The 15367-nt window shown below is 49.7% G+C and overlaps 2 protein-coding genes across 2 annotated transcripts; both read right to left on the bottom strand.

Moving 5' to 3' along the window:
* Positions 1-8238: 8238 nt before the first annotated feature.
* On the bottom strand, positions 8239-9908 carry LOC119345555 (soluble inorganic pyrophosphatase-like). The gene is made up of 7 exons (XM_037615590.1): positions 9691-9908; positions 9476-9570; positions 9284-9391; positions 9073-9138; positions 8837-8957; positions 8657-8738; positions 8239-8546 (listed from the first exon to the last, which is right to left on the bottom strand). The coding sequence occupies exons 1-7, from the start codon at positions 9824-9826 to the stop codon at positions 8504-8506; spliced, it is 651 nt and encodes a 216-aa protein (XP_037471487.1). The 5' UTR covers positions 9827-9908; the 3' UTR covers positions 8239-8503.
* Positions 9909-10454: 546 nt separating this feature from the next.
* Positions 10455-14676, bottom strand: LOC119345587 (sm-like protein LSM3A). The gene is made up of 3 exons (XM_037615607.1): positions 14480-14676; positions 11831-11926; positions 10455-10849 (listed from the first exon to the last, which is right to left on the bottom strand). The coding sequence occupies exons 1-3, from the start codon at positions 14594-14596 to the stop codon at positions 10769-10771; spliced, it is 294 nt and encodes a 97-aa protein (XP_037471504.1). The 5' UTR covers positions 14597-14676; the 3' UTR covers positions 10455-10768.
* Positions 14677-15367: the final 691 nt, after the last annotated feature.

Here is a 15367-nt window from a genome sequence, read left to right as displayed (position 1 = left end):
CTAAGCCCCCGAGTGAGAGGGTTACTCCTCACTCGGTAGGATTTTTATAACTTAGGCGAGTGCTTGGACTGCAGCTAAGCCCCCGAGTGAGAGGGTTGCTCTTCACTCGGTAGGATTTTTATAACTTAGGCGAGCACAGGGCTGCAGCTAAGCCCCCGAGTGAAAGTCTGGCTTACCACTCGGTAAGATTTTGATAACTTAGGCGAAACAGATTCGCAGCTAAGCCTCCGAGTGAGAGTCTGGCTCACCACTCGGTAGGATTTTTACAAACTTAGGCGAAACGGATTCGCGGCTAAGTCACCCACTGAGGGGGAATTTTATGTGGACAAAAATAAAAAGTGACAGAAATTATGGAGGAACTATGACACTATTATGTTGAGGTCCATGAACTACAGAAGTACTTTATTGCAACTCATCCGAGTGATAAAACTTAAGTGTAAAATGGGCGGAGTAGCTCCGCGTTCCAAGCTCGGGGCTCGTCGAAATTATGCTCGACGTTGTAAAGACGGTACGCCCTGTTGTGGAGAACCTTGGTGACGATGAAGGGGCCTTCCCAAGAAGGAGCAAGCTTGTGTGGTTTGTGCTGATCCACTCGGAGAACTAAATCCCCTTCCTGGAAGGCTCGACCTCTCACATTTCTGGCGTGGAAACAACGCAAATCTTGTTGGTAGATGGTCGACCGGATCAGAGCCATCTCCCTTTCTTCCTCTAAAAGGTCGACTGCGTCCTGCCGCGCTTGTTCAGCCTCTGCTTCGTTGTAGATTTCAACTCGAGGAGCATTGTGGAGAAGATCACTCGGCAAGACTGCTTCAGCTCCGTAGACCAAGAAGAATGGAGTTCTTCCAGTCGACCGATTAGGTGTGGTCCGCAGCCCCCAAAGCACTGAGGGAAGTTCATCTACCCAAGCTCCAGCCGCGTGTTTGAGATCACGCATCAGTCGAGGCTTCAATCCCTTAAGAATCAGTCCATTAGCTCGCTCTGCTTGTCCATTCGACTGCGGATGGGCGACTGAAGCGTAGTCGACCCGTGTGCCTTGGGAGTTGCAGAAATCTCTGAATTCCTCTGAGTCAAAGTTCGACCCATTATCCGTAACGATGCTGTGCGGGACTCCATATCTGAATATTAGTTCCCTGATGAAGCTAACAACAGTACCGGTGTCAAGGCTCTTGATTGGTTTAGCATCGATCCACTTGGTGAACTTGTCGACTGCCACCAGTACATGCGTGAAGCCACTTCGTCCTGTTCTCAAAGGACTGACCATGTCCAGTCCCCATACTGCGAAAGGCCAGACGAGTGGGATGGTCTTCAGGGCCGACGCAGGCTTGTGCGACATATTCGAGTAGAACTGACATCCCTCGCACTTATCCACTATCTCTTTTGCCATCTCATTCGCCTTGGGCCAGTAAAATCCGGCTCGGTATGCTTTGGCCACGATGGTCCGAGAGGATGCATGATGACCACAGGTTCCCGAGTGAATATCATTGAGGATGAGTCGACCTTCTTCTGGTGTTATGCACTTCTGACCAACTCCAATCGCGCTTTCTCTGTATAATTGTCCTTTGATTACGGTAAAGGCCTTAGATCGACGGACGATCTGTTGAGCCTCTTCCTCATCCTCCGGAAGCTCTTTTCTCAGGATATATGCGACATACGGAACCGTCCAGTCGGGAATGACCACCAAAACCTCCATGATCAAGTCGACCACCGCTGGGACTTGAACTTCAGTCGGATCTGTGGCACTCTTGGGCTGTGGAGTTTCTTCGGTGAAAGGATCTTCTTTGACTGACGGAGTGTGTATATGCTCCAAGAACACACCACTCGGAATGGCTTCTCTCTTGGAACCTATCTTTGCTAGATCATCAGCTGCTTGATTTTTCAGTCGGGGTATATGATGGAGCTCCAACCCCTCGAACTTCTTTTCCAACTTCCTCACTGCACTGCAGTATCCAGTCATGGCTGGGCTTCTCACGTCCCACTCTTTCATCACCTGGTTGACCACTAAATCCGAGTCGCCATAGACCATCAGGCGACGGACGTCGAGTGAAATGGCCATGCGCAACCCATATAAGAGGGCCTCATATTCTGCCTCATTGTTGGAGGAATCAAAGTGAATCTGGAGCACATATCTGAGCTTATCTCCTCTGGGGGAAACCAGGACAACCCCAGCACCGGAACCATTCAACATCTTAGAGCCATCAAAGAACATGGTCCAATGCTTCGAGTGAACTTCAGTTGGTTGCTGCTGTTCAATCCACTCGGCGAGGAAATCTGCTATTGCCTGGGACTTAATGGCTTTCTTTGCCTCAAACTTGATATCAAGGGGAAGAAGTTCAATCGCCCATTTGGCCACTCGACCAGTTGCATCTCTGTTGTGCAAAATCTCTGATAGTGGAGCGTCGCTGACGACTGTGATGGAATGATCAGAAAAATAATGAGCAACCTTCTTTGTGGTCATGTATATTCCATACACAAGCTTCTGATAATGAGGATATCTCTGCTTGGATGGAGTCAAGACTTCAGACAAATAATACACTGGGCGCTGAACTTTGAGAGCTTTTCCTTCTTCTTCCCGCTCGACCGTAAGCACAGTACTGACAACTTGTCCTGTGGCTGCGATATAGAGCAACAGAGGCTCTTTGCTGACTGGATCAGCAAGCACCGGCTGGGTGGAGAGCAGAGCTTTTAGCTCGGCAAACGCTGCATCAGCTTCTGGAGTCCACTCGAACTTGTCTGTCTTCTTCATCAGTCGGTAAAGAGGCAATGCCTTTTCACCGAGTCGTGAGATGAATCGACTTAATGCGGCCAAGCATCCAGTAAGCTTCTGGACATCGTGCACTCGCACAGGGCGTTTCATTCGGAGAATAGTGCCAATCTTCTCTGGGTTAGCGTCGATTCCCCGTTCGGAAACGAGAAAACCGAGTAACTTGCCACCAGGAACTCCAAATGTACACTTTGATGGATTGAGCTTGATATCATATCTTCTGAGGTTGGCAAATGTTTCGGCGAGATCAGCGAGCAGGTCGGAACCTTTTCGTGACTTGACAACGATATCATCCATATATGCTTCCACATTCCGACTGATTTGAGTGAGTAGACACTTCTGAATCATTCGCATAAATGTGGCTCTGGCATTCTTGAGGCCGAATGGCATGGTGATATAGCAGAAGCACCCGAATGGAGTGATGAAAGCTGTTTTTACCTCGTCGGGTCCGTACAGACGGATCTGGTGGTACCCGGAGTAGGCATCTAAAGAAGATAGTCTCTCGCATCCCGCGGTCGAGTCAACAATTTGATCTATGCGAGGGAGAGGAAAATGATCTTTCGGGCAGGCCCGGTTGATGTGCTTGAAATCAATGCACATTCGGAGCGACTTGTCCTTCTTAGGAACCATGACGACATTAGCGAGCCACTCGGAGTGGTATATCTCTCGGATAAATCTGGCCGCCAACAGTCGAGTCACTTCTTCACCAATGGCTTTTCTCTTCTGGACGGCGGACCGCCGAAGATGCTCTTTGACTGGTTTTGCAGATGAGTCGACTCTTAGGCGATGCTCAGCCAGTCCCCTGGGAACACCTGGCATGTCAGCGGGCTTCCATGCAAAAATGTCCCAGTTCTCACGGAGGAACTGGATGAGCGCTTCTTCCTATTTTGGGTCGAGTGTTGTGGAGATGCGGGTCGGAGCTGCATCGGGGTCGGTCGGGTGAATGTGAACAGGCTTCGTCTCACCGGACGACTGGAATGCAGACTCTGTGGCGGGTTTCTTTGATCGCAGCAAGTCACTCGGATCTGCGTTTTGCTTGTATTCTTCGAACTCGACCGCTGTCACCTGGGAATCGGCAATCTTGGAGCCCTTCTGAAAGCACTCTTCTGCCTTTTTCCGATCACCGGTGACAGTGATCACTCCTTTGGGGCCGGGCATCTTCAATTTGAGGTACACGTAGCATGGTCGAGCCATGAACCGTGCATAAGCTGGTCTCCCCAAAATGGCATGATATGCACTCTGAAAATCCACGACCTCAAACGTCAACTTTTCTTTGCGAAAATGCTTCGAATCACCAAACACCACGTCCAAAGCTATTTGGCCGAGTGACTCGGCCTTCTTCCCTGGTATAACTCCATGAAAGCTCATGTTACTAGTGCTCAGTCGGGACATCGGAATGCCCATTCCTTTCAGTGTGTCTGCATACAACAAATTCAGCCCGCTTCCACCATCCATCAGCACCTTTGTCAGTCGAGTGCCTTCGACAACTGGATCGACCACCAAAGCTTGCCTCCCAGGGGTGGCAATATGAGTCGGGTGATCAGATTGGTCGAATGTGATGGGTGTTTGAGACCATTTCAGATAATTTGCTTTTGCTGGGGCAACCATGTTCACCTCTCGGTTAATGACTTTCAGTCGACTCCTGCTTTCCACATCTGCAAAGATCATCAGAGTAGAGTTGATATGTGGATATCCTTCCTCACTGTCCTCCTTGTCTTCGGCCTTGTCTGACTCCTTCTCCTTGTCCTTAGACTGTTTTCCCTGAAACTGCTGGATCAGGAGTCGACATTGGCGAGTGGTGTGCTTCGGGTAGATGATATTCCCCTCTTCGTCTTTCTTCGTATGGATGTGACATGGCATATCCATTACGTCGTTCCCTTCTTTATCCTTTACCTTCTTGGGGTTCCAGGATCCTTTTGGTTTCCCCTTAAACTTTCCTTGAGTCACGGCCAGAGCCTCTCCAGGAGCTGCCGGTTCAGCCTTCCGCTTCTGTTTCCGACTGGTGTTTCCTTTTTCCGACTGACTCGGCTTGTGCTTGCCGCTTCGAAGTCGGTCTTCTTCTTCGCCGTTGGCGTACTTGGTAGCAATCTCCATCATCCGACTCAAGGTCATGTCACCGGTTCGACCAAACTTCAAACTCAGTTCTCTGTTCTTGACGCCATCTTTGAAGGCGCAGACTGCCTGATGATCAGACACATTCTCCACAGTGTGGTGCAAAGTGATCCACCTCTGAATATACTCTCTGAGAGTCTCATTAGCCTTCTGCACGCAGACTTGCAACTCTGTCAACCCAGCTGGTCGCTTGCAAGTTCCTTCAAACGTTCTGATGAACACTCGGGACAGATCTTCCCAAGTGTAAATGCTGCTAGGAGGTAATTGAGTCAACCATGCCCTTGCAGAACCTTCCAGCATGAGGGGCAAGTGCTTCATGGCCACCTCGTCGTTCCCACCACCAATCTGAACTGCCACTCGGTAGTCTTCAAGCCAAGTTTCAGGCTTAGACTCACCAGTGAACTTGCTGACTCCTGTTGCCAACCTGAAATTGGGAGGGATAACTGCAGCTCTGATAGCTCTGCTGAAACATTCAGGACCAGAAACATGCACTCGACTGCTTGTGGGCGCATCTCTGTCGAGTCCGCCCCGATGGGCTCTGTTCCGGTCGACCAAACCTTGCACGATAATGGATCGCGCGTCGAAGCCTGGTTCTCTAGGGTCGACTGGAACCCTTCGCCCTGTACTGTACTGACGCCTGTCATCTGGCTGCCGAGGAGCGTAAGACCCACCCCTCGGAGGGGAATTGGGCACTCGACGCCTATCATCTCGGTCGAGTCTGTCGCCATATTGATCTCGCCGATTCTCGCGCCCTTCACGCCGCGGAGGCGATCTGGGGCTGTGAGCCGACTGAACCGTATTCACAGTGACGGATCGACTGTGAATTCTGTTGCGCGACTGAGACACGGCTGAATTCTGATCTCCTGCTGCCCGGAGCAGATCCCTGATCTGCAGCAAACCTCTGCCAGCTTCCGACTGCGAAGGCTGGATGGACTCTGCTATACGGGTCGCAGCTGCTAAATTCTGAATTGGGGTTCGATATACCTGAGTCGGCGGGAAGAGTTGACGTCGACTGGTGTCGGGAACTCGTTGCCGCGCGCGCTCGTCGAGTGCTCGCTGAAGGTTCTCCAGTCGAGTGCGCTCGGCCAAATTGGCCAGACGCGCCTCCTCCAAGGCACGAGCCTCGGGGGTTTCTCCTGCGATGGGAGTACGCAGGGCATCCACGTTCCTGCGGCGAAGTTCCTCTCTTTGCAGAGAATCGAGTGGCTCGGGCTGGTACTCTTCGTGGCGTCGTGCGGGGTCGCCTCCGTCACCTGCTCCATCATCACGGGCGAAGCCAGGGGGACTGCGGGGCCCGTCGACCATCAAGATTTCCGCCGCTGGATCACTGCTACCGCACTCGGATGCAGTCTCTACGGAGCCAGTCGACAGATCGAACAAGCCGTAGAGAGATTCGTCGGGCTCGATTGCCGCAACTTGGGTGGCGGCCGATTGGCGAGCCACCGCGTGCCTCACCCATCGCTGAAGCCTCGACCGGCCCGAGCGCTTGCGCTGGCGGGAGACCGGGAGGGTGGACGATGGAGGAGCCGACCGATACTGGGTCGACGGTTGCCGCAGCAGAACGCCGCGGACACATGCGCGAAAATGCGTCGCACCGCGGACGGGGAGCGCATCTATGTCGAGTGGAGCCTCCTGGAGCCACGCGGAGTCGTCGGCGATGAAGGTGAGAGTGCCGAGACGGATCTCTTGACCCCCGACCAAAACTCCAGCAGACACCATGATGAAAGTACTCGGAAGAATCGCAACTTCTCCACAAAATCGCTAAAACACCTGCCCCACGGTGGGCGCCAACTGTCGTGGTTCTAAGCCTGACAGTAGAGTGGGGGGTAGGTATGGAGAGGCAAGGTCCTAGCTATGGAGAGGTTGTAAACACAAGGGATGTACGAGTTCAGGCCCTTCTCGGAAGAAGTAATAGCCCTACGTCTCGGAGCCCGGAGGCGGTCGAGTGGATTATGAGTATATGAGTTACAAGGTGCCGAACCCCTCTACCTGTGGAGGGGGTGGCTTATATAGAGTGCGCCAGGACCCCAGCCAGCCCACGTAGGAGAGGGTTTAAGGTGAGTTAAGTCTGGGGCGTTACTGGTAACGCCCCACATAAAGTGTCTTTACTATCATAAAGCCTACTTAATTACAGGCCGTTGCAGTGCAGAGTGCCTCTTGACCTCCTGGTGGTCGAGTGAGTCTTCATGGTCGAGTCCTTCAATGCAGTCGAGTGAGTCCTTCGTTGGTCGACTGGAAGGCGACCTCTTCTAAGGGTGTCCTTGGGTAAGGTACTTAGATCAGGTTCATGACCCTACCCTAGGTACATGACCCCATCAGGTACCGCCTGACCTTCCTGAAGGGCGTCGGGGCTACCCTTCCTCTCTCCTCACAGCGTACCGGGGGAAACCCTTGGCAGCAGCGTCGTCATCGTCGCGGTCCTTCTTGGAGGTGCTGATTGGTACCGGCACTTCGGAAGCTCGGAGCTTGGTGGGCGATCTCCGGTGGGCGCAGCGGCCTCGAGGCTTCTTCGTTTTTTGTCGATCCGCCGTTGTTGGCATTAGTTTCTTTTGTATTTTCTCTTTCTTTCCTTTTGGGCGTGACTGTGCTGCTTCCGCACCAGCACCTATCGTTGGATGTTCGGTTGGTTGCTTTGTATACAAAGCGGGGGAAGCCCTTTTTCGGAATCTTATCATCATCTTTGCAAAATCAACCTTAAACAAAAGGGCATTTTGTTTCCAATGATGGATAGAATTTAAAGCTTCATGTAGAACAAGTGAACAACCACACCTTCCATGATATATCTTCCTTTCAGAAAACCAGTCTGAGTTTGTGAGATGATAGGGCTCACCACTTTGCTAAGACTATTCATCGACATTTTAGTAATTATTTTAAAACTCACACTCAGTAAACAAATAGGTCTAAACTTCTGATTTTGTTTAGCATCCAGTCTACAAGTACATGATGTTGCGGAAGATGACCTGGATGGCCACATGTCCTCTTAGGAAACTAGGCAGCATTAGCATTGGTACGACTCCAAATGGAATGAGGGACACACAATGTCCGGAATTAAAAAGATGGGGTCAACTTATTCAATTTTGAAGTTTGCAGACCAAAAATAATCAATCTGACAAGGGGTGAAAAAACACGTATGTCATATATCAATGTTACAAATTGTTATATTATTGTTCGTTTAGTAAGAACTGAAGATGATACACAGGCCAATTCACAAGGTCTTCAATACAAATTTGAGATAGGTAGTACTGCAGTATCTCAGATATCAATGTGTCAACTTGTTATATTATTGTTCCTTCAGTAAGAACTGAAGATACACGAGCCAAACCACAAGGTCTAAAATACAAATTTGAGATATGGCATTACCACAGTATCTCAGATATCAATATGAAAATTGTTATATTATTGTCCATTCAGTAAGAACTGAAGATAATACACGAGCCAAACCACAAGGTCTCGAATACAAATTTGAGATACATAGTACCACAGCGATGGGAAAATATGGCTAATACAATGCAAGAATGTAGAAATACAGACTCGCTTGGTTGTTCATCAGATCCCAAATGTTCTGAGGGGATCTTCTTTGCTTCCCATCATAGGAGGAAGGGCAAAGGAAAAATGGTAATAGTACACACTCTACCGCCTTAGGCTGTGCATAATGTATTCCCCGTACAGATCCCTGAAAAAGAATCAAAGCAATTTTTGTCAACATAAATCGACGCCTTGGAGCCTCGAGGACTCTCTGTCTTTAACTAGAGGATCATATCCTCCAAAATGATGAGAGCTTACATGGAGTGTTGGATGGCAGCACGAGCATCATCGGCGGGGAGGAAGTCGTTGACAGCGACCTCCTTGTTCTCATTCTTCTTGTCTGAAAGATTTGATCAGCCAAGAATCAGGCACTTGAAGTCTGAAGATACATGAAAAGGTTGTGGAAATGCGAGATAAGGCAGGCAATGGTATGCGTACAATCTTCGAAGAAGCGGCGGATCTCCTGGAGGCGATGAGGAGAGAGCTCGCTGAGATGGTTCAGGTTGTGGTACTCGGGGTCGTCGGCGCAGACGGCTATGATCTTGTCATCCTTCTCTCCCTGTTCAAGAAAAAGAAACAGAGAGTATGATATAAATATAAGCTTGATGCCAAAATGGTGGGTGGAACGTTGACTTGTACACTTGGACAGAGATGAGGGGATTGGTTTAGCGTGCCTGGTCGATCATAGGCATGAGGCCGATGGCCCTGGCCCGGAGGAAGGTGCCGGGGAGGACCGGTTCCTGGTTTGAAATGAAATGAAATAATTAACAGGCAGTCGTCAGAAAAGGAACGGTGGGTAATGCAGACGGTGATGTATTGACAGGATTGTTAATTTGCACTTGTGAGAACCGGAGCATGATTGGAGTGTTGAATCGATTCATTTACCTGCATGAGGACGAGGACATCGATGGGGTCGTTATCCTCGCAGAGGGTGCGTGGGACGAAGCCGTAGTTGTGAGGGTACACCACGGACGAGTAGAGGATCCGGTCAACCTGGCAGGCAGATGATGATCTCGGCGAGTCAGGAACACATTCATGCCCATGCCAATGCAAATTAACAGGGGAAAAGTTTCGGACCTTGATCATCCCGGTCTTCTTGTCGAGCTCGTACTTGACCTTGCTCCCCTTGGTGATCTCCACCACCACGTTGAACACCGCCGGAGCGCCGGGGCCTGCACCAGCCAATTCGCGCAAGGGATCAACCAATCAGCACGCGTTCCGCGTGAGCAACCAACCAACCAACAGCTCCGGCCGGGCGGGCGGATCTGAGACGAAATGGGGAAGGGGCTCACCGATCTCGAGGTCGTGCCACGGGTGGGCGGCGACGGACCTCCGGGAGAGGGAGGAGAGGATCCGCTCGTTGAGCCGCGGCGTCTGCCTCTTGGGCTCCGCCGCCGCCTTGTCGCCGGCGGCCTTGTCCTGGCTCATCTTCGGTCGAAGGAGGTCGCTGCTTAATCTGCTGCGTGTGCTGGATCGTTGCGCGGCTCCGAGGACGGGATGGCCGAAACGTCCGCGGCTCGGCGTGCATATATAGGGGAGAGAGGGCAGTTGGCGGGGCGGGGGGACGAGCGGTGAACGCGTCGTCGTCGAATGCATGCGGTGTCGTGCCGTGCCGTGCCGGTGCGAAGCTTCGGCCCCGCATCCAGACCGATCACACCAACACCGTCAACAGAAATCATAAACACAGTATAAACAAACTGGGCAACTGGGCTGGGCAGAACCCCTGCACATGCGCAACGTGCATGGATCAAAGCATCCAGTCACTCACAACGCACTAGGCGCCATCGTTCGTACGTAAATAAATGAATAAAAGCTGCCACTGGCACGATGCTGTGGTCAAATTTAAATTATGTTTCCTCGTGATGGGGGGCACACGCCACCATGTTCATCGACGTGCCGTGATCATCGTGTCAACTTTGGGCGGTCTCGCCCGGCTGGACGGAGTGACCCACCCACCACACACCGGTTTGTCCCGCGAATTGATTTATTTTCATTTCACATCGAAGCACAAATCAGCTCACCGTGAACCGCCTGTGGACTGCGAACGCCCAGTGAATGTTGATACTCCCCGCTGTACTAGATAACAGTCAGAGGTGTTGGGAGAGGATGATTCACTCAAGCTTCCCTCCACTATGGTGATTGTGGTCTAACAATGGACGAACAGGCGCCGGATTCAGATCGATCTACATAACACAAGTCGAGTTCAGTGTTTTTTTTGTTCTTTGTATCAGGATACATGGACGATTAACTCAAGCTATGCGGTGTCTCGCGAGCCAGCAATGCTCCAGGAAATTATGAATAAGCCGATGCATGTCATCCCGATAGCGCTGCTGCCAATGCCCATTGAATGGTAGTTGTTCCGCCCTGACTTCAGACGGTCCGCAAGGGCGGCGAAACCAGTATCACGCCATCTCCTCGGACAAAAAGGTAGGGGATGGTGCGCTTGCTGGTCTGGAATCATTGGAATAGCAAATACATTAGTAAATCTATCACACGTCAGCAGCCAGGTAGTAAATCTATCACACAACACTAGCCGGAAGAACCTGACAGCATTTTGTATCGTTTTATCAATCAAATTACCACAAACAACAGCCACACAGATTTTTAACAAGTTGACGAAATGAGGAAAACAAGAAATCGGGTTTAACAGAAGAAATTGTAGTAAAATAGAATGAATTATTGTATAAACTGTAAAGTAACCACAATCGGGTTTAAGGCTGGTCATAGTGGGAGTAACTTAGCTAGTAACATAGCGTTCTTCGAGAAAATTCTGCTTATGTGGCAAGTAATTAATGAGAGGTGGTAACATAATATGTTACTGTAACATAGCGTTTTCCAAGACAAAATGAGTCTATGAGCTAGTAAATGAAGCCATCTATGATACTACTATTATGTTACTTTGCATTATGAAGGTAGTAACTTAGACTAGTGTCATATGCATGACACTAGTCTAAGTTACTCCCCACTATGACCAGCCTAACAAGTTTCAGTAAGTAAGTTCAAAAACCCTGGCTGCAATAACTGTATACGAAAAACAATGGTGCTATGATTATCCAATATAACAAGCATTGCCAGAAATACAAGCGGTTAAGATGGCACATTTATAAACACAGAGCATTTTACGTGTTACTATGCAACTGAGACTGGGTTATCATTCAGCAGCAGAATTGTAATAGTGCACCTCCCAAATTACATATGAGTGAGGAACTGAGAATTGTGTGAGCCATGGCTTCATGTTAAACAGTATGATGGTCAAGTGCCAAACCCTCACTCCAAAGGGGGCTATACACATCTTTTAACACAAACTAGATAAACATATTGGAATAACTAATGGTTTCAATTTGAAAAAAAACGAGTAATCGACAGTCCGAATTTGAACAGACTGACATCAGCATGGAGTGCACAATTTTTGAGGAACGAGAAATTACTTACACGAACAATCTCCTCGTAAGTCTCATCATCAATTTCAATGGAAGTCACTATCTCTTCTACATCTCCAAGTATCATATTGAGATGTTGATCATACGCCTGGATCAAAGGAAGAATAAAGGGAGCTTAGAAACAGAGAATCTCAAATTTCCCAACTGTTAGTACAACTGAATAACAGTGCATAAATACAGCATGGCCCACAGGCAGCACCATACAACCCACATAATTTGCTTAGAAGTATACAATTGTGATGAATCAGTGAAATGATCATAATGCCCAACGGGCAATAAGTTATAACCTCTTAAGCAACCCAAAGTCTTACGTTGAAATACCGAGATGACTTTGCCATTACGATCCTACATATTTCTATGAACTCAAAATTAAAATACTACTCCCTCCGTCCGGAAATACTTGTCGGGGAAATGGATGTATCTAGACGTATTTTAGTTCTAGATACATCCATTTTCGCGACAAGTAATTCCGGACGGAGGGAGTACATTGCAATACATCTGATTCCACTACTCGAGAAAACTTTCAAATCAGCATGTTAAGCTTTATCTACAGCAAGCAGTTATTCACTTATTGATGATGTCTATAATGAAAGCCTCTATTCGCATTCATATTCAATAGAAGTAAATCTGAGAACGGTTTCATACTTAAACCATACTTGAACCATACCCGTACATGTATCTCTCAAAACCATAGTTGAACCATACCCGTTTAATGCCATTTTCAGCCCAACCAAAACTAAACCATCTATTTTTTTCACCCAAACCAATTTAAACCCAATACATAACCGTGGGTTTAAACCCAATACATAACTATGGGTTTGCTTCAATGTATATATGATTGCACAAATCGACATGTCAAGAAGCAAATGGTATAGAAAAGACATAAGTGCATCTACAATAGTTTGGGAACAAAGTTATCGTTGAGATACGGTCAACACACAGCAAGTGTCAAAAAGACAATGCCCACTACTAAAAAGCTCACTGACAAGTGTATTAAAACCAATTGCTTAGCTAAAGCACAAGCAAACACATTCGATTTGCATGTGGTGTTTTCCCATAATACATAATTACATAGTGCATCGCAACATGTAGGCGGATCAAAGATACTCGTTGTCGATGCGTCGTTGCTTATTGCACATAACCAATGCCCAGAAAGCGGTTTGGACCCATAGTTTATAACCGTTAATAACCAAACTGTTTAAGCCCATAACCAACTATACCCAAATTGGTTTCTTCACATACCCAAACCAAAACCAAACTAAAAAAGATTTAGCCCAATAAAACCTGAACCAATCAAACCCAAAGTAATAACCGAACCGTTTCACCCAGTTGTTTAATAACCATTCTCAGGTTTAAATAGAAGGGGAAAGGGACAAATCATATGAGGCCCTACACAGATCAATTCGGGTTCTGATGCCTTAGAGCAACTCCAGCTGCGCCCCCAACAGCCCCCTCTCCCCCCAAGGCGATTTGTTTGAGCCAGCGCCGCCGGCAACCACGAGGCGTGAGCGGCGTACTTCGGACGCCATCAGGCGGCGCGGTTGGCCTCCACCAATAACGCTCCTCTGGTGCGGGGCACCAAGAACAGCGACGGCCGCCGCCTGCGGTGGGGCACCCCCGGCCACACGCTCCATGCCGTCCTCCGGCACCTCGAGGGCGGCAACGCGCCGCCGTTGAGGAGGACCGGCTCCTCCCGCTCCTCCTCGCACTCCTCCGGGTCGCCGGCGCTCTTCAGCGTTAAGGCCGAGCCAGCGGAGACGCCGCTCGGCCGGCGCACCCGCAGCGCCGGCATCATCATCAACGACGGCCGGCGCGCCTCCTCCTCCTCGGCTCCCCCCCGCCTCGTCAAGCCGAAGACGGAGCCAGGGCTCGCCGCCGTGAAGACGGAGCCAGGTCTCGCCGGCGTCAAGACGGAGCCGGTGCTCGACGACGCGGCGGCCATGAAGTGGGCGCGGGAGGACTGGGCGCCGCTAGAGTTGGAGCGCCAGCGCCGCGCCCTAGAGGAGATCGCCGCTCGGCGCCGGGGCCGCGACAAGGGAGGCGTCGTCGTTCTCGACAACAACGATGACGACGCGCTGCCGACGGTCCGCAGGCGACCCCGGGCAGGGGTCCAGCAGTGGCGTCCGCATGAAGGAGGAGAAGGACGACGACGACGGCGGCAACGACGGCGACTAGGCCGTGTTCAGCGAGTTCTTCGGCCTGTAGTCGCGACCTTGTTTTTTTCTTAAAGTAAATTTTAAATTTGCTATGTAAAACTGCTTTAAGTCGCCGATGTTTATGTCCTGCTTGCCGAATTTTAGCCAAATTTATTTTTAAAAAGTTTGAAATAGGCGTCTGGGGGCGACCCTGGGGGCGGCGTTTGGACCCCGATCGGCCCCAGGCCGATTTTAGCGCCGATTCGCCCCCAGGCGGCGATTTTTCGAGCCGCCTGGGGGGCCAAACGGCTGGGGTTGCTCTTACAGTTCAACCATAAGTAAACGAAGCTCAGTTTACACACCACAACTCGTTTCTCCAGGCAATAATATCAGTTGTTAAATTGCGTAAGCCAGCCCAAACACATACTGGAGACATAAACAAGAGCACTGATGCGACCAAACCCAGATCGACAGCAGAAATTACGAAGAGGGGCGAGGAAACATACATGGAGCTTGCCGCGGAGCTCGCGGTCTGAGCGGAGCTTGACGTAGATGCGCTCGTCGAGGCTGAGCCGTATGAGATCCAGCGGCTCCTTCACCGCCACATCCTCCTCCGACGCCATCGCCGCCGGCTGCTACTCCCTTCCGCTGCTCGCTCCCCAAACCCTAGCTTCTGAATCGAGCTGCTTCACTTCCGCGGCGTTCTTTTTTTTTTCTTCCTTGTCGGGTTAGACAAGTACAGTATACAATCTACATGGGCTTTGGACTTGTGGGCCCATATTGGTAATGTATGGGCTACTACTCCTTAGCTAATATGTTGGCGTTGCTAAAAAAAACCTAATATGTTGGCCCATATTACTTCCTTGTGCAAACTGGAAACAAAATTGATCCCCTCAATAAGAAAAAAAAAACTAAAAAATCGATGCTCCCCGCCGAGTTTGAAGGGATAAACTACACTGCACCGGTACTGTAGCTGTCTAAATTTAGCTCTCCTACATCTCAGAAAATGAGCTTAGCTATTCTATGCAAGGGGCCGGTCAAAACTCATAACGGTCTGCGTAAGCCAGAAACATTCAGCTCGATTTACCATGGAGAACAAAAAGAAGGATTGCCATGGAGATTCTCAAATGGCATTATAAGTTTATAACGGAACTACAGAAAAGACCGGGGGTGAAATGTGTTAGACCAGTGATTCTCGCCTCTCCGCAAAATAGATTCAATGCTAGCTAAAAGTCGAACACAAACTCACTAGTTAAAGGGTTTCTTGACAGGGCATTCGAGGTCAAGCACCAGCGGATGTCATCAACCACATCATGCTCAATATGGAAATAAACTACGAAGGAGTAGCACTGCCTTGTAAACACCGAAGTGTTTGTCAGGCTAGGCCCCGCGCC

This window comes from Triticum dicoccoides, chromosome 1B (genome assembly GCF_002162155.2).
Source record: "Triticum dicoccoides isolate Atlit2015 ecotype Zavitan chromosome 1B, WEW_v2.0, whole genome shotgun sequence".
Taxonomy (NCBI): Eukaryota; Viridiplantae; Streptophyta; class Magnoliopsida; order Poales; family Poaceae; genus Triticum; species Triticum dicoccoides.
This window is presented reverse-complemented; position numbering and strand designations above follow the sequence as displayed.

What these genes read in the sequence shown, in the direction of transcription:
- LOC119345555 (XM_037615590.1), bottom strand. Translation starts at nt 9,826, where the DNA reads ATGAGCCAGGACAAGGCCGCCGGCGACAAGGCGGCGGCGGAGCCCAAG. An exon ending in GTGGCACGACCTCGAGATCG is followed by an intron (nt 9,571 to 9,690) that starts GTGAGCCCCTTC and finishes TGGCTGGTGCAG; the next exon opens with GCCCCGGCGCTCCGGCGGTG. An exon ending in GCTGCCATCCAACACTCCAT is followed by an intron (nt 8,547 to 8,656) that starts GTAAGCTCTCAT and finishes ATTCTTTTTCAG; the next exon opens with GGATCTGTACGGGGAATACA.
- LOC119345587 (XM_037615607.1), bottom strand. Translation starts at nt 14,596, where the DNA reads ATGGCGTCGGAGGAGGATGTGGCGGTGAAGGAGCCGCTGGATCTCATA. An exon ending in AGCTCCGCGGCAAGCTCCAT is followed by an intron (nt 11,927 to 14,479) that starts GTATGTTTCCTC and finishes CCTTTGATCCAG; the next exon opens with GCGTATGATCAACATCTCAA. An exon ending in CTTACGAGGAGATTGTTCGT is followed by an intron (nt 10,850 to 11,830) that starts GTAAGTAATTTC and finishes CAATGATTCCAG; the next exon opens with ACCAGCAAGCGCACCATCCC.